A 23517-nucleotide genomic window follows, 5' to 3' on the forward strand; every position below is an offset into this window, starting at 1 on the left:
TTTGCATTCTGTACCCGCAATGTGGATTGCCTGAACAGACAACTTGTTTCCAATAGCCCAATGTGAAAGAGTCACAGCTTCATTGCAGAGCTTTAGGGATGCAGTACCACCTTGACGGTTTACATAGTACATTGCAGTGGTGTTGTCCGTTTGCACCAATACATTCTGATTTTGTAGTAAGCCTGCAAATAAGATAAGCACAAATCTTATTGCTCTCTCCTGTGGCAAATATGCTCTTGACATGGAGGAGTCTAGCACTGCCCCAATATATGACACCCTCTGACTAGGCTCCAACATAGATTTTTCAACATTTATAACAAGTCCCAATCTCCTACAAGTGTGCACTACCGTACTGATGTAATGCACTAATTTATCCCTTGTAGGTGCCACCACCAGCCAATCATCTAAGTAGGGAAAAACAGTACACCCTTGTTCTCTCAAAAAGGCCACCACAAGTGCCATGCATTTCGTGAAAACCCTTGGCGCTGTAGAGAGACCAAAAGGGAGCACTTTTTACTGGAAAATCCTGTTATTGTACACAAACCCCAGGTATTTTCTATGCTCCTTCCTTATAGCAATATGAAAATATGCGTCCTTAAGGTCAAGGACCGCGAACCAATCCCCCGCACTTCAGCAATGATAACACCACTGACAGAGTGACCATCTGGAACTTAGATGCTCTAAGAAAAGCATTGAGGCCTCTTAAATCTAAGATAGGGCGTAAACCCCCATCCTTTTGGGGGAACAAAAAGAAGCATGAGAAGAAACCAGGTTGTGCTTCATCAAATTTTACTTCTTCGATTGCCCCTTTTACCAGGAGATTTTGAATCTCTCCTTCCAACTCAAGTAACGTATTATTAACTGCCATTGTTGGCCAAACACATTTTGGTATTTCAGTGAACTCTAGTCCATAACCACTGCTCACAATGGTCAAGACCCACAAGTCAGTCGTTATTAACCTCCACTCAGAGAGGGAAGGTGCTAGTCAGTCTCCAAAGGCAGGGCTAGAGTTCGCTTGTTCCCTTCAGAACTGCTTTGAAGTGCCTTGATGAGTAGGCACATTAGAAGAGCGAGGCTTGTACTGCTTGTGTCTCCTTGATTGTTGAGAGGCACTGTATTGTCTCTATGGCTGGTGTTGATAACACTGCCACTGCTGAGTCTTTCCGTAATATTGATATGGGGTGTGCCTGGGGAAATACCTTGGCTTGTAGGACACCCTTTCAGCTAACCCCCAAAGATCAAGGCCTCGTCAGTCGTAGAAGAGAACAGCTGGTCTCCCTCAAAGGGTAAGCTTTCAATCTTTGACCTTGTCTCTACTGGGAGAGCTGTAGAATGTAACCATGTATGCCTTTGTGTCATGACAGCACCCGCCATTCCTCTGGCTGAAGTATCCATTGCATGGCTGCCAGCATTCATTTGCTGTTTGGATAGTCATACCACTTCAGTCTGAAGTAACGACACAATCACCTTCTTGTCCTCAGGTAGGTCAGCGATATATAAGGGCAGTTTCTTCCACAAATACAGCTTGTAACCAGCCATAATGGTCTGGTAATTTGCAATGCGCATGTTCAAGGCAGCAAATCTAGTAAACTTCCGGTTCCTCCTGGCTCAATAGATGCTTATCACTCCCGGTGAATTTTATCTTACTTTAATTGCAATTTCAACTTTAATTTAGGTGACAAAGAGAGGCGCCTCCACACACAAACAACAGGAAAAAAGAGGAACAAATAATCACAGTGGGAGGAATAATTATTCACAAGCAATTACCAAAATAAACACTATATTCAGAACAATAGTAATCAAATTGCATCCAATGAATCGGTAAGAGTCAAAGAATCAATGGCGGCAAGCACCAAATCAGTTCTTATAGCCCTAATTAATTCAAAGTCTTAAAGGTATATGACCCAAAACAATTGTAAACAAAGATTATATCCTTAAAGACACCGAGTTCAAAATATATATACTGCGAGACTGCAAACATAAAAGATCAGACAGGCTCTCAGACCGCATGGTCTAAACCAGGAATTAAATTTGTCTTGTTTCCTTTAGATCTCCATTGTGTACTGCCTGTGTACTGATTCTTTGACTCTTACCAATTAAGTAATTGCCTTATACTACGTGCATGGTATTGGTGAGTGTTCATTCATGTTCCGTTTATTGTTTGTATTAATATACTTGGCAGATAATGTTATTTATGGATTTTGTATATTATATAACTACAGGGGATACTGTTGCCGCCCCTGAGGAGGAGGACGAAACACCAGGCAACTGCCGGCCCTGAGTGTTGGGCGGTGGAGTTTACACTCTGGAATCATCTTTCCCCCACTGTAACATTTGAACTAGACTGCAAGGAAGACACCCACCAACGTGCACCCTGTGGAATTTTACGTTATTCTACATTGGGTTTGTGGATTCTTCAACCTGAGTGGAGACCAGACTCTTGGTGGACTTCACCTGTCAAACTGCAAAATAACACAGCTTTTTTTGAACGGCTTGCCTGCACATGCTGCTTGTGTATGAATTTTGTTAAAAAGTTTTTCCTATATGTATACTGACTAATTATTGGACATAACTTGACTATTCTTGTTTCACTGGATGCAATTTGATTACTATTGTTCTGAATATAGTGTTTACTTTGGTAATTGCTTGTGAATAATTATTCCTCCCACTGCGATTATTCGCTCCTCTTTTCCCCTCAACTTTAACTTAGGCAAATATATATAATCTTGGATTAGTTTACACTGTGGAGACTTCAAAGGCATAAGAGCTGGGCGGATATTTAGAATTGAAGCCATGAAAAGATATCTCACTTGCTGTCAACACCCTTCTAACATAGAGTTAATGGCAGTAGTTATACTAGGGATGTGAAGGAGGACCCAGCCAGCGAAATGAGCTATAGTTGTTAAACTGTTTTATTTGCTGAGGATTTATGTACCTTTTAACGCCATAAGATGTTGTGGGCTCTGATTCCTCAGAGGATGAAGACCTCATGGAGGATGACAGGGGAGAGAGTATTCCAAGCTCCTCCAGAGTCAGCCGCTTGGAAGACCAGCAGGGAGTGGAACAGCAGGAACCCTTGCCAGAGCAGGCTGAGGAATCCAGGGCGGAATCAGAGACAGAAGCTGTTCCCTTACCTGCACCAGCAGTTGAGACCAGGGCAACATCCCCACCAAGCTCCCCTGAACCTGAGACGCAGCGTAGGGTGTGGCAGCGTCTTGTTGTTCAGGAAAGGAGGCAGAGTGCAAGGCTTCAGGCACTCAAACAGCGGTGTAGTAACCTTGAGTCCTAGCAGGATGCAGCACTGCCTTGAAGGTGATTGCTCTTAAGCCAGGACGTCCTTTCCCTCATTGCAGAAGCATCTGTGCAAAGATTGGCCCGGTTCTACTGTGACCCAGCTCTGTTCTACCTGCTCTTTTGGCTCCGACCCTTTTGGATTTGACTCCCTGGACTACACTCCCTGCTTGTTCCCCGGTCAGCTTAGTTGAACTCCGGACTTCAGTGAAGCTTTTGTCAGATTCCCCGCCTGCATTCCAGCACAAAGACAACTCCTCACTGTGCACGGTATGATGTCATCTAAGAGAGCGAGAGAGGCCGAGGACTACTCTCCACCTATCTGAAATCAACTGGGGATTTATGATTTTTACCCAATTCAGATACCCAGAACTGGTTTGCAGATTTGGCAGAGCTAACAGATTCATCTATGACTACAGACACCCTGCCATGTTCTTCTCTATGCTGGAAGAAAATGCTGAAAACATTAAAGAGAATGAGAGCCACAAAGAGCAATTTAAAGACACAGCAGCAGAGGGGCTAGATATAAACCTCTGTGAGTTTTTACATCTGACTGCAAAACCTGTTGATTATATTTGCAAACAACTACAAGTGTTGCTCCAGAAAATGGACAAGATAAGCAATATGATTGAACATAGAGGGAAGTGGGAGAGAAGTAAACAGAAAACTTGAGTCAAAGCATTTGATGCCATCTCAGACAGCACATCCTACAGAAGGCAATAAGGCACGCAAAGGTCTAATGGATTCTTCTTGTGTGGTGGCTAGTAACAACAGAGGGGATTGCAACCTAGTGTTACAACCATCTAAGGTCAGTCTGACTATCTGTAAATACAAAGGATATATTCCTTTTTGGAACTCAGTCAAGAAACATTTAAAAGCTCTTGTGGGTGATCTGGTGAGAGTGGTGGATCTAAAAGAATTAGAAATGCTGGGCAATGTAAATCAAGCATCAAGAGTTCTACTGTCTTTCAATGGCCCAGAAATACCATCAATTTTACTACAAAGGATATTTAATGACAAAGGGAATTTTCCCTACTTGCGTTTTTATGAACACATTATTGGCTCCATTACTCTCAAAGCAGGAAGGAGTAGACGATGGGAAATGTCTCAGGCATTATAGGAGAGTGAACAAATTCCCAAAGGAAGATGAGATCAGTGACAGTTCCAGTGATAGGAAACATGGATGTAGGATTGTACATGTAAATAACCAAGTCCTGTCGCTTTCGGAAATGCTGTTGGATGAGGGAGATGTGGAAGAAAACATCCACGAAGCATTTGTAACATTACCTGATCAGAAACAGCAGTGGGTCATAAACAGGCTAGAGCTTCTGAAGACTAAATTGATCAAAAGCAGGTCTGAAAAGTCAGCATACCAATCCCCTCTAAATGTCATGCTTAAAGAAGGATCTGAAGTGGCTCATACCATATTTATCGACCCTCTACCCACTCAAAATCCTTCCAGTGGAGGGGGAAAGGCGATGCAAGATCAGGCAAATTCTATTAACAATGATGGTGCCAGGTTGGTGGTTGATCAGAACCACAACAGCGAACATGAGGCAGTAGTCAGTCCTACTCACAAGCCTACAAGGAATGGCTGTGTCTTCTTCGATATAAATAAATCCCTGGAACATCTAACAGAGTCATATTGACTGACAGAGGACCTTCCATCCCCAAACATCAAGTTCTTGTCATGAAACATTGCTGGATGGAAGAATAAGTGACTTGACCTGGAATTTAGATGGTTTCTTAAGGGGTTTGATATAATACTATTACAGGAAACTTGGGCTCAGTGTGAGATTAATCTAGAGGGCTATATGACATTTTCCCTTTTAGCCTACAAATCGAATTTGTATGGATGATATAAAGCAGGCTTAACACTACTCTGCTCATGCAGATCTGATTTAGAGGTATTACCTCTTAAGGAATGTGGTCATCTGGCTCAAGCTTTCCTACTGAAGGGTCTGGAAAAAAATTTAATAATTATTAATGTATATATTCCTCCCAGTACCGATAAACAAACTGATTATTGGGACTCTAAGATAAAGTTCCTTGAGGATCTTGAACGGAGATTTCCAGCCCTGGATATGATTGTAGCTGGTGATTTAAATGCTAGAGTAGGCAAGAATGGATTAGACTTGGCAAAGAGTCTAGGATTAGACCGCGATGAGGCTCTCCCTACTTGTATGTCTATTCCTAGACCCAATAAGGACACCCATATTAATGATGCTGGAATCCGTCGAGCACATTTGTGCATTTGGTTCAATCTGGTAATATTGACTGGTTCTTTTTGTCATGACCTTGTGGGGGAATCTACCTTTGTCACTAGACAAGGGTGTAGTGTGGTAGATTATATGCTGATCCCCCCCATCTCTTACGGGACAGGTGAGTTCATTTAAAATTGGGGAGCGCTCAGAAAGCTCTTGGCCAGTTTCTTTCCCCTAGGAGTCAGGACACTGATGGGGCTGATTACGGGAAGGAGGAAAACAGGATTCCTAGAATTCACTGGTCCCAAAAAGTGGCTTGCAAGGCTGTAAGATTTCTTAGTTCAAACATTCTAGCAGCATCCATGGCTCTGTCAAGGAAGTCATCCCACACTTCAGAGTTAGTTTATTTATATGATAGAATCATGAGTCAGCTTGTGGATGTCCTTGGGGCGCAATCAGCACAACAGCAAGGTCATAAGGAGTTAGGTACACCAGGGTGGTTTGATACTGAATGCTTAAAAATGAAAGCCCAGGTGCGTGCCATATACAAGCAGTATAGAGAATAAAATTTATCAAGACCACCATCAATCTATTTTGAGTTAAAGTATCAATTAAATCAAACCCTTAGAAACAAGCAAAGAGCTTTCATACAGAAACATTGGGATCTTCTTCTTCAAGCCACAATAAATAATGACACAAAGAAGTTCTGGGCTTTGGTCTCAGACTCGCTGGATAAGAAGGTGGCCTTAAATAGTCCTGTTACTGCAAATAAGTGGCATGATTACTTCCTGTCAATCTTCTATAAACTCCTCTCAATCTGGGTGATTGCCCTGAATGGCCTCCGGTACAGGCTGAGGAGGTAGAATCCCTGATCGAGCACCTGAAGCCAGGGAAGGCCCCCGGGCCTGATGCAATTTCACCTGAATTGTTCAAGGCATTCCCAGAGTGGTGGACTCCCTTTTTGGCCACTCTGTTCACTGAAATAGACAGGATGGGATTAATGCTGGACGCCTGGACAAACGCAATATTGGTGCCAATATTAAAAAAGGGAGTTACCAACTCCCGAATAATTACAGACCCATTAGCGTCCTGTCAATTGCAGGGAAACTTTATGCAGGACACTTAGCGAAAAAACTAAGTGCTTGGGTGTCAAAGAGGAAAATTTTGGGACCAGAACAAGTTGGATTCTGTCATGGGAAATCTACTCAAGATCACTGTGTAGTGCTAAACCATCTTGTAATAAATATAAGGAAGTGAGGGGCTCCAAACGGTTTGTGGCCTTCCTAGATCTCAAGGGTGCTTTTGATTCTGTTTCAAGAGAACTACTTCGGAAAATGCTTATAAGTGCTGGGATGGATTATTTTTGATTAACAAGTTACATCAAAACACTACATGTCAGGTTAGATGCTCTCGCGAAGGAGATCTAACCCCCAAAATTCCAATAAATACTGGGGTAAAACAAGGCTGTATTTTAGCCCCACTATTATTCAATCTCTTTATAAATGATCTGGCTCCCTTTCTGGAGGATATACATGGCCATGCTCCAAGACTCGGGCCAATCCATGTTCCACTGCTTTTATACGCAGACAATGCAGTTTTACTTTCTCTCTCCCTAATCGGTTTGAAAAGATTATTATGCTTTCATGATTTTTGCAAAATAAACAAACTGACCCTGAATTTTGAGAAATCGAAAATCATGGTTTTCGCAAAAACATGGAAACCTTTAAAATGGAATATAAGAGGTAACAGGATTGAGCAGGTCAAAAGTTTTCGTTACCTAGGAATCTATTTCAATTATAGAGCTACTTGGGTTCCGCATAGGAGGGAATTGATAAAATCTGTGAACTGCAATGTACTTGCACTCACTCACTTCTTTTCACCAAGGGTAATCAATTTGTGCCCGCAGCTATCAGAGTATTCAACCACAAAATTAGTGCAGGACTGTTTTATGGTGTACCGATATGGATTATGGCTTTCAACAAGGCAGTAGAAAGAGTACAATCCACCTTCCTATGGAAAATATTGGGCCTTCCCATGTGTGTGTCTTGTGCAGCCATCTGTCTTGAAACCAATCAGACTCCTTGAGACTAAAGCATGGATTAATACTATCAAATTTTAGTTACATCTGTATTTTAAGAATAATGAGGATAGCCTCATCTTTTACATGCTGATAGAGTCTCAGTCATTCATGTGGCTTAACAACATAGAAAAAATAACTCAATAAGGATTAATATTGAAGATTTGTTTTCCCTCATAGAAAAAATAGCTTATGCACTGATCAGACAAAGACTCCTTGACATCAAGATTCAGAATCTCAGGAGTCTTGCAATAGGCAGATGTTTACCCCTAGGTTTGGGGTTTTTACCTCATGGGTATAGGTCAGAATATCTCACTTGTTTAGTGGCCCCACATTATCGCAGAGCTTATTTGTTAGCTCAGTTTAATATGCTACCTTCTGTGATACTTTATGGGAGATTCCATAAAACGCCATATGCTAACAGGTTATGCACTTGTGCTCAGCAAGACATAGAACATGTTTTTTTTGTATTGTACTTATTATTGTGATATATGTCCCACACTCATTGACCCACTGTTGAAAGAGTAAATGGGAAAATCTGATAAATGTAAAGTTATCTTCCTATTGGCTACTCAGAACCAAAAAGTTATCGAAACGGTAGCTAAATTTTTGTATCTTGCATCTATGAGGCGAGTTGTATATTTATACACTGAGTTCTGGTTGCATTGAGTGTTTTTGTTAACATGGATGTAATGCCAATAAAGATTGCTGCTGCTGTTGCATGTTCAAGACGGAGACTGAGTATTGCCTTCTCTCCAAAGTATCCAACTTCTTACCCTCCTTGTCAGGTGGGACTGAGTGAGAATCTGCCTTACGATGCTGGATCTCTTCAGCTACCAGGGAAGACGGAGGTGGGTGTCTCACCAATGCTTGCCATGTATCCTTTTTGATTTTGTACATCTGCTCCACTCTCTTTGATGTAATAGGCAACTCAGGAGGAGTCTTCCATAACTTGTAGACAATCTCTTCCAAACCATCTAACATAGGAAAACCCACCACTGCTGGCGCATCACCATATATCTGTCAGAGTAGCTTGTCCTTTGTTCTTGGATTAGCTGAAGACATATCAATGTCCAAGGCCTTTGCCATTCTTGTCATCTGTTCTGTATATAACTGAACGTTTTCAAATGGTGAGCCAGAAGTTGGACCAACATTCTCATCAGGAGATGGTTCAGAAAAGGACTCGGAACCAACCTCAGAATGGTCCATCTCAATGTCCCCCTCCTTAGATGCTGATGATGTTTCAGGAAACGGCGGAGGTAACCATCTGCACTCACTTGAACCCGAAGGCCTCAGATCCATATTATCATTTTCCCACTGACAATGATATGGGGCCGGTATACAACAAGCATGCTGATGTTGAATTGCCAGTGATTTCCTCGGTTCCGATGCAATTCTCTCCACCGAACCATGCCAGATCTGATGAGATTGAACTGACGAGCTAGAGCGATGACAGATCCGATGCGGCGATGTTTCAATGACCCCTCGACCATGCAGGGGAGATTGTTCAATCCCGGTTTCCTCAACCATAGCTCTCCACGTCAACTTTGGTCCCTTCGGATCCAGGATCTCTCCCTCCGAAATCTAGTGATTCAGATAGTTCAGATGAGGTGATAGTGTTCATGGTGTCACTAGTATAACATCATTGACAACTGTTGGCACCGGGGACTGATGGCAATGAGACGAAGATCAAGTGTCCTTAGTCGAGTGTTTAGATTTCTTCACTCTTTTGGCCAGCAGTTCCGATGCAGACCTTGACTTTGAACTGCGCTTCAATGCCGTGTCTGTAGGATCCGATCCTGGAACCAACTTCGTAGAGCTTGGAGGCCTGCCCGCTGGATCCAATGTCGGGAACGATCTCGAAGAACTTGATGCCCTGCCTGTCGGATCCAATACCAGAACCGATCTCGACGAGACCACAGACCCAGCTCTGGAATGACGGCCAGCAATTTCCACATCTGATTCTGCCTTCGATGTCAATCGCAGTGCCTTCTCCTTAGCTGAAGGAGACCTAAGCACCTCATCCCCTTCCAGCACTTTGTTCCACAAAGAAGCCCACAAACGCTGACTTCTATCATGCCTAGCCTTTGGCGTAAAATTCTGGCAGATTTTACATGCCGTTACATTGTGCCCCTCACCCAAGCAGAACAGACAAAGGTCATGGGCATCAGTATGCATCATCTTCATATTGCACTGTGTACAATGCTTGAATAGTGCTTTCGATGACATCGTGGGGCAAACAAAATTGCTGGGACTAGGCTAAAGGGCGTCATCAAAACAGGCCAAGTCATACACAATATTTAAACACTTCCAAATCCAAATCAGCAGGCGAATACGTAGTCAGAAAACAGTCCAGAATTTCAGTACTGGTAAATCACGAAGAATAATGATCTAATACTGGCGCTCAAGAGCGAAGTTCCTCCTCAAGCGGCGGCAAGAAGAGAACTGAGGGAAAGGGCCATTGCACGCCGTTGAATCACGTGACCGTTTGGGTGGGAACAGTTCCCGTGGCACATAAGCAACGGCCCCTTTGGAGATCTAGAAAGCATTGTAAAATCCTCTGTCGTCTGGCCTGCGCACGTGCAGTCCCATGTGGGGCTGCACAGAAGAACGAAGATGAAAGGAATGTTTTCAAAAATCTTAAATGGACAAAACAATCAATCAACATTTCAAAAAGAATATGAAATACAAACATAAATCAGTTAATCTTTCATAATACACACACACACAGAGTTGATTTCCATTACTAAACATTGACAATGAACAATATGCATGAAATCAGTTTGCACCCAATATCTGGTGCCAAAGCAAATGGTGCATGCATAATTCATTTTTCTTTTGATCAAGCACAACACAATTTCATGATTACTAGCGTAGCCATCCTACTGTCACTTACAAAGGCTTTGCTCAGACACTTTTAAAACTGGTGAGATTTATAAACGCAAACAGAAGTAGAAAGAAAGTTTGTTCTATCAGCTGAAACACATACCTAATTACTACAATAAAATTCTAACAGAAGTCCTTTAATGATGCTGAGGAAAAAGACAATAAAAATAAAACTGACAACATTAGGAAAATAAATTAAACTGACATTCTGTGCTCATGTGCATTTAACATTTTTTTTAAAAGGAAGCACCCATCCAGAACTTACCCACAGTGGCCAGTATTCTTAATTGCGCTGAAAAGAATCTGCAGGGAATCCACTATTTCTCTCTGTCTTCTTGAAGCAATCAGATGCTTATTGTGATTTAAGACATATACCACCGTGTTGTGTACAATCCACGCTTCACTTAATTCTTCTCCAATTCTGGCAGCCCGCAGAAAGTTTTCCATAGCATACTGAGACAAGCCATTGATCCAGGTACTGAACAATATGCAAGAGATTTAAAATTATCAAAGGAGGAGGGGAAACATAATAAAATACATGAATTAAAAGACTTATTATTTAAGGAACATCTTTCAGGTTTCTGAAAAACTATTATTTTCAAGCACTTCTCTTCATAATCTAATCCTAAAGAAAGAAAATTAAATTAACATTCTGTACCTATGGTTGTTGTGGGTTTTCCGGGCTGTATTGCCGTGGTCTTGGCATTGTAGTTCCTGACGTTTCGCCAGCAGCTGTGGCTGGCATCTTCAGAGGTGTAGCACCAAAAGACAGAGATCTCTCAGTGTCACGGTGCGGAAAGATGTTGGCAGGTCATTTGTATCTACTCAGGAGGGGCGGGGTTGAGCTGAGTCATCCTGTAAGAGTTTCCCAGGGTGTGGAATGCTAATGGCGGGAGGCTTCACTGTATCCTGAGGAGGTTCTTTTGCATATGGATTGGTGCTTGATGTGCTAATCTTCTCTGCAGGGCTATTGTCGAGTATAGAGTATTTTGTTAGCCTGGTGTTTTTCAGAACTGGAAAAACAGGGTTAACATACCTGTAACTTATGTTCATCGAGTTCTTCTGTGCCGACACACATGGGTACTGCGCACGCGCAGGCCAGCCGCCGGAAGATTTTTTTATCGCTTTCCCAGCTCCGAAGGGGCCGTTTGGCGCGCGCCTCAGCGACCGTTTCCCGCCCAAACGGTCACATGCTCCTCAGCGGCCAACGGCCCCTTCCCTCAGTTCTCCCTTGCCGCCGCTCAACCAACACACAGAGCCCTAGCCCCGATAAGACTACAGCCATAGCCCAGCCATAGTACAGCGATCTGTGTTGGAGTTCACAGCGGGGTAGGAGGGAGGGTTGTGTGTCGGCACAGAAGAACTCGATGAACATAAGTTACAGGTATGTTAACCCTGTTTTCATCTTCGTTCTTCTGTGCCTCCACACATGGGAGAGTACCAAGCTTCACACAATAAGGAAGGTGGGGTGAAATCCAACTCAATTTTATTATACAACAAGAAAAACACAAAAAACAACATATATACACATACCCATATATTACCACAGAAAATATATCAACCCCACAACATCCAGCAAGTATAAATACATATCAATATATATATATATACACCATATACAGCGACTTCACCTCCCCATTGGAGTATATTAACCATAGCATACTCCTAGGGAAACAAGGAATGGAGGACAGCCCTTGCAACAGCTACATCCTCATTGGCATTTACATCCACAGCGTAATGCCGTACAAAGGTATCGGCGGACGACCAAGTTGCAGCCCTGCAAATATTAGCTAAAGGTATACCCTTGAGCAGTGCCGAAGATGTCGACTGGGACCGTGTGGAGTGAGCCCTGACACCCAAAGGACAGTCCACCTTAGCCGTGGCATAGGCCTTCACAATGGCTGTCACAATCCAACGTGACACCGTCTGTGCAGACGCCCTGCGGCCTTTGTCCTTCGCCCCGAAACACACAAAAAGGTAAGGACTGTTCCTGAACACCTTTGTCCTCTCCAAATAAAAAGCCAAAGCCCTCCGCAGATCCAAACTGTGGAGGGCCTTTTCCCCTTTAGTTGAAGCTTCAGGGAAAAATACAGGCAGAGAAATCTCTTGTGAAAGGTGGAAGGTTGACACCACCTTGGGCAGGAACGACAGACACGGTCGCAAGACCACCTTATTCGCATGAAAGCGAAGGAACGGGGGGTCTGCCCTAAGAGCAGCCAGCTCGCTGACCCGTCTGGCAGAAGTGATCGCCACGAGGAATGCCACCTTGTAGGAGAGCAAGTCCAGAGGGCACGTAGCCAAAGGCTCAAAAGGGGGCAACATCAACCTGGCCAGGACTAGGGAGAGAGACCACTGGGGCACAGGGGGTGACACAGGCGGGTAAAGATTAAGCATCCCCTTCAAAAACTGGCGAGACTTATGGTGAGAGAAAACCGTGCAGCCATCCACCCGATCATGGAACGCAGAGATGGCCGCAAGGTGCACCTTCAGAGATGCTACACTAAGGCCCTGGTCTTTCAGCTCGCAGAGATAGTCCAAGACCATCCCCAAGGGGCTATCCATAGGCGCCACCTTCCTAGAGGCAGCCCAAGCCTCAAACCTACTCCACTTTGCCTTGTAGGCACGCCGTGTGGAGGGCTTCCTAGCGTTCAGTAGGACCTTCCTGACGGGCTCAGAGAAACCTAGGGACGGGGCCGAATCCGCCAAGCGGTCAGGTGTAGTTTCCTGGGCTCGTGGTGAAAGAGCTCCCCGTGTAGGAGGAGATCCCTCCGGGGCGGAAGGGCCACGTAAGTTCGGCCGGACATCTCCAGCAGCTTTGGGAACCAGAGCTGCCGTGGCCAGAACGGAGCCACTAAGATGCAGTCCGTGTTGTCCCTCTCCACCTTGCACAGCACCCTGGGTATGAGAGGGACGGGCGAAAACATGTAATGTAGTCCCCGGGCCCAAGTAAATTGGAAGGCATCCCCAATAGAGAGGGGATCGCTCCCTGCCCGAGAACAAAAGACCTCGGCCTTGGTGTTTGACGACGTCGCAAACACGTCTATGCTCGGGCGACCCCACTTCCGAAAGATCGGCCCAGCGTACTTTGCGTTGAGCCCCCATTCGTGATTCAGCATGTGCACCCTGCTGAGAGTGTCCGCCTGCACATTGTCCGACCCAGCTACATGAATGGCGCGAAGCGTCACCCCATTCCTGATTGCCCATTCCCAAATGAGCGTGGCCTCCCTGCAGAGGATCATGGACACCGTGCCGCCCTGTTGGTTCAGGTAATACATAGCGGTAGTGTTGTCCGTCTGCACCAGCACCTGATGGTTCTGCAAGATTGCTGTGAACGACATAAGTGCAAAACGAACAGCCCTCAGTTCAAGCACATTAATATGGAGACCCCTTTCTCTCTCAGACCAAACATCCTGAACACACAGCTCCCCACAGAAAGCCCCCCACCCTTGCAGAGAGGCGTCCGTGGTTACGGAGAACTCGGGATGATGGAAACCAAATGGGGTCCCTTTAAACAAATTAACATCCGACAACCACCAGTTCAGAGAGGATATAACGGCTCTGGGAACAGAGAATTTAGCAGTCGGAGGATGCTGTAAAGCATTGTATCTCCTCACAAACCAATTCTGAAGCGGGCGCATCCGCAGCCTCGCAAAAGGGACCACCGGAGTCGCAGCAGCCATATGCCCTAACAAGCATTGAATCATGCGCACTGGCTGATAGCGATTCCGTCTAAACAGGGTTACCAGTCTCTTCAAAGAACGTGCCCGCTCTGGAGGCAATAAAGCCTTGGCCTCCCCTGAGTCGAACACTGCCCCAATATAAGGCACAACACGGCTAGGTGTCAGCTTAGATTTTTCAAAGTTAACCAGGAGGCCTAAGCGTTCGCAAGTGTCTAGCACCAATGCCACATCTTGCAGAAGCTTAGCCTCCGAGCTCGCCGTTATGAGCCAATCGTCGAGATAGGGATAGATGGTACAGCCCTGCTCTCGAAGAAAGGAAACCACAGGAGCCACGCACTTAGTAAACACACGTGGGGCTGTGGAAAGGCCGAAGGGGAGAACCTTGTAACGGAATACCCGCTGCTTGTAAACGAAGCACAGAAATTTCCTGTGCTCCTCCAAGATCCCCACGTGGAAATACGCGTCCTTTAAATCCAGGACAGCGAACCAATCCCCCTTCCTCAAAAGGGCAATTATAGCAGGCAGTGTGATCATTTTAAACTTGGTGACCCTTAGAAAGGCATTTAGGCCCCTAAGATCCAAAATTGGACGTAGACCCCCATCCTTCTTAGGGACTAGGAAGAACCGGGAAAAGAAACCCCTCACAGACTCCACAAAGGGCACCTCTTCCACAGCACCCTTAGCCAAGAGGGACCGAATTTCATCCTCCAGCTCAACCAAGGTATTATTCACCGCACTCAGCGGTGAAGTACACATCGGCAGTTCAGTGAATTCCAGCCCGTACCCCTTATCAACAATTGTTAAGACCCATGAGTCAGATGTTATTGACTCCCATTCAGACAAAAAAGGACTGAGTCTGTCCGAAAAGTTCAGGGCTGCCGCAGGGCCGGGTCTTCAGAACTGCCTTCCAGCCCCTTGCGGATCTTTCTGCTGGGGTGGAGGTTGAGACGAGCGGGGCTTGAACGGCCTACGCCTCCTGCCTTGGTGTTGAGCTGGGGTATACTGGCGCTGCGAAGTAGGATACTGCGGATAGTACGGACGGGGTTGGTATCTGCTGCGGTACTGGTAGGGATTATACCTCGACGAGTACCGAGACTTGAACGTGGACCTGTCCGCCGGAGTGACCCCCAGGGAGCGAGCTGTTTGCCGGTCCTCCTTCTTCTTCTTAAGCGCCTCGTCGGTGGTGGTAGAGAAGAGGGAGTCACCCTCGAAGGGCAGACGTTCAATCTTGGCCCTCACCTCCTGCGGGAGGGCAGTTGACCGCAACCACGAGTGTCTCCTCAGAAGCACTGCTGATGCCATACCCCGAGCCGCCGTGTCAGCTGCATGACTTCCAGCATTCATCTGTTGTTTTGATAATCGTACTGCCTCCGTCTGCAGCAACGACACCACCGCCTTCTTGTCAGCAGGGAGGTCAGTGACATAGTTGGCTAGCTTCTCCCATAGGTAGAGCTGATAGCCCGCCATAATTGTTTGATAGTTGGCTATCCGGAGGGCTAAAGCAGCGACTGAGTACTGACGCCTACCCAGTGCGTCCATTTTCTTTCCCTCCTTATCCGGTGGTACGGAGGAGGACCCCGACCTCTTGTGTTGAATCTCCTCGGCTATCAAGGATGATGGTGGAGGGTGCTTGATGAGAGACTGCCACGTCCCTTGTTTGATCTTATACATCTGTTCGATGCGTTTGGACGTGGCAGGCAGGTCAGATGGTGACTTCCAGACCTTGTCGATGATCTCCTCCAAGCCCTCCAACATAGGAAAACCTACTGTAGCCGGGTTCTCTCCATAGATTCTGCACAGCAGCTTGTCTTTCGTCTTCGGGACCACGGAAGATACGTCAATCTCCAAGGCCTTGGACATGCGGGCCATTTGGTCTGCATAAATCCGCAGGTCCTCGAAGGGAGAGCTGGTGGATGGACCAACATTGTCGTCTGGGGATGGTTCAGAGAACGACTCAGAGCGGTAGCCGGACCCCACATCCTCGTCATCCTCATCAGACGGAAGAGCTGATACTTCGTCTCCTGGGAAGGGTGGGGGCAACCACTCACGACGGCTAGACGACGACGGCCCCGGATCCGACGATCTGAAGCCAGGCGGAGCCCCTTTCCACTGGCACCGAAAGGCCTCAGGTAGATCTGTAGCCTGTCGATGACGCGCAGCCACAGACCGTTCGGATCCAACTCGCTCGGATCCGACACTCCCCTCCGACCAGTACCGCTGACTACGGGCAGACTGTGCAGGCGAAGGATCCCTGGTCGCCTCTCGGATCCGACGACGCGGAGCCGGGCTCGATTCCGGTGTTGGCGAACGCCGCCCACTCGACAGGACCACATAGGCCCCGGGATCCGGCACCTCTTCTTCAAGGAGGGGACGGTCAGGGGAGTCTAGGTGAGGCGACGGCGTAGGTGGAGACACCAGGACCACCTCCTCTGCAGGCCGGCGCCGAGGGGACCGAGAACGATGTTTGGTCTTCTTAGCCCTCTTCTTCGGCACCGATTCGGAGGAAGCTTTCGGAACCGATGTCCTCTTGGTCGACGCCTTTCGCGCAGCCTCCGGTCCCGGGACTGACGCAGGCCTTTCGATCGACGCCGGGGCTGATCGTATCGGTTCCGACTCTCCCGGTTCCGGCCTCGGAGTCGACCTCCCCGGTTCCGACCTCACCGACGCCGACTTGTGCGGGGACTTCGCAGACCTCGCCACCGAGCTTGCCCTCGATGCAGGCTTGTCCGCCGGGCGGGATGTAGCCACCGATTTTGAAGAGGCTACAGAGCCCGCTCGCGACCGGCTCCCGACATGGGTGGAGGTTCGGCCAGCCTTCTCCGCGGCCCCAGGTTTCTCCGCCTCGGAGGGCCCAGGGGCGTCCAAGACCCGCTGCCACAGTGAAGCCTTGAGGCGGGCGGACCGCTCCTGCCTGGCTTTATGCGTAAAGCCCTGGCAGATCTTACAAGTGGGGACTACATGTTCCTCCCCCAGACAAAGCAGGCAAAGGCTATGCCCATCCGTTTGGGCCATTTTAGCACGGCACTGGGCACAGTGCTTAAACAGGGCTGTAGAAGCCATTCCGAGGGGCAAGCCAAAACGCGAAGTCAAATACAGTCCGGATCGATACACTACCAAGTCAGTCAGTCCAAATCACGAAGCAGAAGAAAGGTCAAGTTCAGAATCCAAGTCAAGCACGAGAAAGCAATCCAAAGGCACAGGAAAAAACACGGAGCTACAAGCGAACGTTCTCCTCAAGCGGCGGCAAGAAGAGAACTGAGGGAAGGGGCCGTTGGCCGCTGAGGAGCATGTGACCGTTTGGGCGGGAAACGGTCGCTGAGGCGCGCGCCAAACGGCCCCTTCGGAGCTGGGAAAGCGATAAAAAAATCTTCCGGCGGCTGGCCTGCGCGTGCGCAGTACCCATGTGTGGAGGCACAGAAGAACGAAGATGAACCTGGTGTTTTTCAGAACTGGTGTTTTTCAGAACTGGTGCTACACCTCTGAAGATGCCAGCCACAGCTGCTGGCGAAACGTCAGAACTACAATGCCAAGACCACGGCAATACAGCCCGGAAAACCCACAACAACCATCGTTCTCCGGCCGTGAAAGCCTTTGACAATACATTCTGTACCTACTCACGGGGGCGGCGCAAGGGTCTGCTGCACTCGCGGCCAGGGCGCCTCCGCGCGCGTACGCGCACCGGCCTGTGTGATGACACGTGACGTCATCACGGGAGCGCGCGCCGCCGCCAGCCCGATTGCTGTGGCGGGCAGGCGCGGGGTGGGAGGGATAGGAGGCTGGTGCTTTGTGGCGCGCGCTCCCACCCGCCGCGCCTCCTCTGGCGCTCCCTCTGGCACCCCGCGCCTGCGGCCACTGCCTACCTGACGTTAATAGGTGCGCCGGCCCTGCCTACTCACGTGCATTAAAAAAAGGAAAATAAGGAAGTACGTATCTAAACTCTTTTAGAACTTAACCACAGTGCCTGGTATTCTTAACTGTGCTAAAGAGAATCTGTAGGGAATCCTCAATCCTACTTGCAGAGGAGTTAGCAGAGGACTCACACTTAAGAGATTTACAACAAGCATTTTTGGGACTACAGTACCCACCAAATGAAGTGAAGAAACAAATCAACAGGGCCAGACTAGTACCCAGAAACAGTCTGCTCCAGGACAAGCCTAAAGGAACTAACAGCAGAACACCACTGGTTGTCACCTATACCTCCCAGCTCAAACCCATCCAACGTATCATCAGTGAGCTACAACCCATCCTGGAAAATGATACCTCTCTCTCAGAAGCCCTGGGTGGAAGACCTTTCCTTGCCTACAGACAGCCCCCCAACCTTAAACGACTTCTCACTCACAATCATGAATCGGCCAGCAGAGTCACCAGCACAGGTACCAGGCCCTGCAACAGACCCAGATGCCAGCTCTGCCCCTATATCTACCCAGGGAATACAATTACAGGACCCAATGGCATCAACTACACTGTCTCTGGCTCTTACAGCTGCTCATCCTCCAATCTGATATATGCCCTCATGTGCCAACAATGTCCTTCTGCTCTGTACATTGGACAAACCAGCCAACCTCTACGCAAAAGAATAAATGGACACAAATCTGACATTAGAAATGGAAACATCCAGAAACCAGTGGGAGAACACTTCAATCTACCAGGACATTCCATCAAAGACTTAAAGGTCGCTGTAGTTCAACAGAAACCTTTCAAAAACAAAATCCAACGGGAAGCTGCTGAATTGGAATTCATATGCAAATCTGACTCTGTCAAGCTGGGACTGAATAGGAACTATGAATGGTTATCACATTATCACAGGTAACAGATTTCCTTTACAGAGGCGGGGTCTGGGGGAGCCCAGTGGCACCTGGCGTGGGCTTTCGGGGACCACAGTTCTCTTTGTCAGATGCATCTGACGGGGAGAGCTGTGGTTATCGAAGGCTTATACTGCATTGGAATTGGATGGTCTAGCTGTTTTGCTGCTACAAACTAACACATCTGGAGACGAGGGCTCCAGTACCCGCAGCCTTAGGTCCCGCAATATGCCATCGCGGCCTTTTTTAGGGAGAGGTTACAATTGCCAGAAATGCCCTTACAAGAGAACTTAGTCTTTAATTTGTCCTCAAGGGCTCTTACTGCTTCTGAAATATCGGCACTTAATAAGGGCATAGGCTTTGTGCCCACCCCCCAATACAATGCCTTCCGGACAAGGGTGGATCTTTTCAAATTAATACGGTTGATCAAACTTAGGTGCCTCTTTGGGCAGGGGGACCCCCCAGCATCCACGGGCGTTACTTACAAATCGACGTTTTGCCCTAATGTATCTGATCCCATGAAAGGGTGGTGCTAAGGGACGTGACTAAATTGGAATCTGGAAGGGTTTACAAAAGATATAACCTCTCTAAATTGGAATGGGAGGCTTTGCAGAGGCTTAAAAATGACAAAGACATAGTCATCAAGACCGCGGACAAAGGGGGGGGCATTGTCATACAGAATACAAGTGACTATGTTCAGGAATGCACCAGACAACTTAATACTGAGACTGAATACAAGCGGGTGTCCATCAACCCGACATCACACATCCAACGGATTATTAGGATTGTTTTGGATGAGGGGTTGGCGGAGAATGAGATAGATAAGAAGACTAGGGATGCCCTTATTAACCCCAGCCCCAGAACACCTGTTTTTTACACATTACCTAAACTCCATAAGCCGGGACATCCTCCCCCCGGACGTCCTATTATTTCCGGCTCTAATTCAGTCCTGGAACCTCTATCGCGTTATCTGGATTTTTTCCTGCAACCCCTAGTTATAAATACGCCTGCCTACCTAAAAGACACTATGTCTTTAATTTCCATAGTGGAGTCAATAGACATCCCTTCAACAGTATACCTGATGTCTCTGGATGTGAGGTCATTATACACCTCTATCCCTCACGATGAGGCGAGGCACGTAGTACAAGATGTCCTTCTTTCTCGCGACGTCCAAAAACCGTCTACTCATTTTCTTCTCAATATATTAGACATCATACTGGAGAAGAATTATTTCAGATTTAATGACGAATTCTATTTCCAGCTGAAAGGGGCAGCCATGGGTTGCGCGGCCACCCCTAGTATTGCGAATATTTTTATGTCTTCTTTGGAGAATCAATGGATATTTAATGAAGACTCAAATCCCTTTAAAGAGCACATTCTCCTTTACAGGCGATACACAGATGATGTCATAGTCTTGTTAAATCAAGAGGAGTGTGCTGAGGAACTGGGCAATTGGTTCAATTCTTGGCACCCGGCGATCCAGTTTACCTGGACCGGAAGTACTGACAGCATAGATTATTTAGACGTTACCATCAATCGAGAGATGGATAATAAACTTGCGGTGCACCCCTTTAAGAAAAGCACGGACCGTTGTGCCTATTTACACTACCAGTCCTTTCACCCAAGAAGCTTACGGGACAACATCCCCGTGGGCCAATTCCTGAGGATAAAACGGAATTCCACCAACCCATATTTTTATAAGATTGGGCGCAGGGAGTTGGGGGAGAACTTTGCCACGAGAGGCTACCCTAGTCAGGTTATTGAACGAGCTAGGACACGCTCAGATGTAACTGACAGGGGAACTTTATTGACCCCTAGACAGAGGAGACTGGATGATAAAATTAAATGGGGATTGGAATACACCGCCCTAGCCCCTAGGATTACTTCTATTATAAGGCAGCATTGGCACCTCATAGCTGACGTCTGTGGGTGTGAATCGGGACTGGCAGTTGTTTATAGACGGACCAAATCAATCAGGGATATTCTGATTAGGTCTGAATTCTCCAGCACTCCCCCGCGCTCCAATATACCCAAGGGCCACTTTGCATGTGGCACATGCAACATATGTGGTCACATGGTGGGGCTTGATCAGATTTTGACGACCCACACCTTTGCACGGCATGAATTTACGAACTGTAAGTCAGTAAATGTGGTGTATATTATCCAATGCCAGTGCCCCTTGTTATACATAGGCAGTACCATTCGCCCACTCAGGACAAGAATCCAAGAGGATTAAGAACGGGGTATTAGAAGCACCTTTGGTTGGCCATTTTCATCAGTGTAAACACTCATATCATGACTTTAAGGTCTCTGTCATTGAACATCTAGATCATCCATACGCGATTTGGTTTTGTTTTCGCGGCCATGTCGGACGCTCCTCTCGGCAGGTCCGAGAGGAAGCGTCCGAGCAGCCTGACCGGGCGGCTGATCTGCAAAGGTTAGCCCCCAGGACTCCCAGGGAGGGAGTCTGGGTCTGGGACACGGTGGGAAGAGCCCTCTGGCAAATCGAGGCAGGGGGTAAATTGCCCGTTTGTCCCTATGGAGGCCGGCAGACGTGCGCGGCACCTTGCGTGCTGCCGGGCCACGGAAAACGGCAAAGAACAGGACTAGGCGGAAGCCTGTAAGTAAGCGAATCCCTTCTGTCACTACAAGCGCATGTGAAGGAGTGGTGGGATCTGAAGTTTAGAAGATTCGGATTTTTCCCCCCTCGCAGAGTCTCGGAAGTTTGGCGGTCCCCCCCCCCTAAAATGGCAGCGAAAAAGCAGAGTCCTGCTCTGGGCAAGTCAGTTTCGGCTGCCCTGCAGGGAAGAGGGGAGTCGCTCGAGGAATTGGTGAAAAGATCGGTCATCGAAGCCATAAAACCCTTTGTTGACAAGCTGAATGAAACAGATCAAAGGGTGGGCTTAATTGAGAGCGATGTGAAAGCCATCAAGGAAGTAGCGGGGGGGGCAGAGAAGTCTGCTCGGGAAAATGCGTCACTTATGAGAGCAACGAACAAGGAGCTAAAGTTGGTGGAAAACCAGCTGATTGGGCTGCAAGTGGAGCGAGCACAGACCATTTTGCGTCTCCAGAATGTTAAAGAGGAGGAAAACGAGGATTTAAGGGATCTTGCCTCGGAACTTTTAGCGACACCCGCGAGGGCAACTAAAGAAGAAGTAAAAAGCGCCATTTTGGGAGTCCGTCGGGCATCTTCAAAATATGCAATGAAGCGGCAGCTGCCTCGCGAGATTGTTATTGAGTTTTCATCTAGGAGGGTCCGGGACACTATCCTATATAACTCATATAATGCGGACTTGGACTTTCTGGGAAATAAAGTCAAGATACTGAAGGACGTTCCATTTTTAGTTTGGAAGAGAAGACTTAAGTATAAAAGGCTGGCAGCTCTTTTGAGGGAACGTGGCATAAAGTACAAATGGATATTTCCGGAAGGAATCGGGTTTAGTTATAAAGATCAAGCTTACAAGATTAATTCGGAAGATCAGCTAAGGGATTTTGTGGACAAAAATCAAGAATTTGGGCAAGACACCAAGCAAAAAGAAGAAGATTTGAAGCCTGAAGGGAGGGGGGAGGCAACGAGCGCTGCGGCTGTAGCTGCTCAGAGAGAACTACGTCCGAGGCCCGGGGGGGGGGAATTTAATTTGAACTGTAATTTGTAAGATCAACCATTCCATCATTACTTTATTAAGCTTTATTTTTTAATTATGGCAGTATGAAGGGAAAGCATTGAAGTGTAGTGTTTAGTGTTTGTATGTTGCCTTCCCCTTTTTTCCACCCCCCCCTTCCCCCTCTCTTTTTTTCCTTCTTTCCCTCCCCTTGTACTATTGTAGTTTCTTGTAGTTTACTGTTTTAGATGTTAAAAATAAAAAAATTATTAAAAAAAATAGATCGTCCATACGCTTCGGACATAGGTAAAACACTCATGCAGTTGGAATCCAAATGGATTTTTCAACTTAACACTCTTTCACCGCATGGATTAAATTTAGAGATCGTCTACTCTTGCTTCCTATGAGAACCGAAATTTACTGTAAGTAGTGGAGGTCCCTTGGATCTTCCTCCAGCTGCAATTGGTTTAGATAGAACATTGATTGATTCGGCCCTAAATGAGAGATATATACACAGTCATTATCTTACCGATTATCTGTCCATTAGCACCACGTTCTTCATAAGCCGCAGGAGAGCATAATCGGAGATTGTAACACATTGTAAGTGAACGTGTATTGAATTTTTTATATGGAATTTTTATACGTAATATTATGTATGTATCTGCTGATTGCATTTTATGTTTACAGTGTGTCCAGTCCGAATTCTTTCATGCCCAAGATGAAGTGAGGTTCCCACTCACGAAACGGGTTAATGACATTTGCCTGCACATCCCCGTCGGCGTTTTTTGAATAATCTAAAATATTGGACTGTGAATGACATAACACCTCTCCATGACTCTCCACCCTCGGCTTTTCATTAAAATGAGACACTTGGCACTTTAAATGAATGGAATGAACTGTACGGACTACAAAGACTTTCTAATGATATGTGTACTGGATATGATTATACTGTGTATTTTTGTATTGTGAATTGAT

General features: G+C 46.8%; 1 protein-coding gene across 1 annotated transcript in view; it reads right to left on the minus strand.

Annotated features, from left to right (window-relative positions):
• The window catches only part of CFAP46 (cilia and flagella associated protein 46), a 169050-nt gene that overhangs the window by 101823 nt on the left and 43710 nt on the right, over positions 1-23517 (minus strand). The window contains exon 19 of the mRNA XM_054983246.1: positions 10724-10936. Within this exon, the coding sequence (XP_054839221.1) occupies positions 10724-10936 (213 nt within the window). The remainder of the gene's footprint in view (positions 1-10723; positions 10937-23517) is intronic.

This window comes from Eublepharis macularius, chromosome 6, assembly GCF_028583425.1.
Source record: "Eublepharis macularius isolate TG4126 chromosome 6, MPM_Emac_v1.0, whole genome shotgun sequence".
Classification (NCBI taxonomy): Eukaryota; Metazoa; Chordata; class Lepidosauria; order Squamata; family Eublepharidae; genus Eublepharis; species Eublepharis macularius.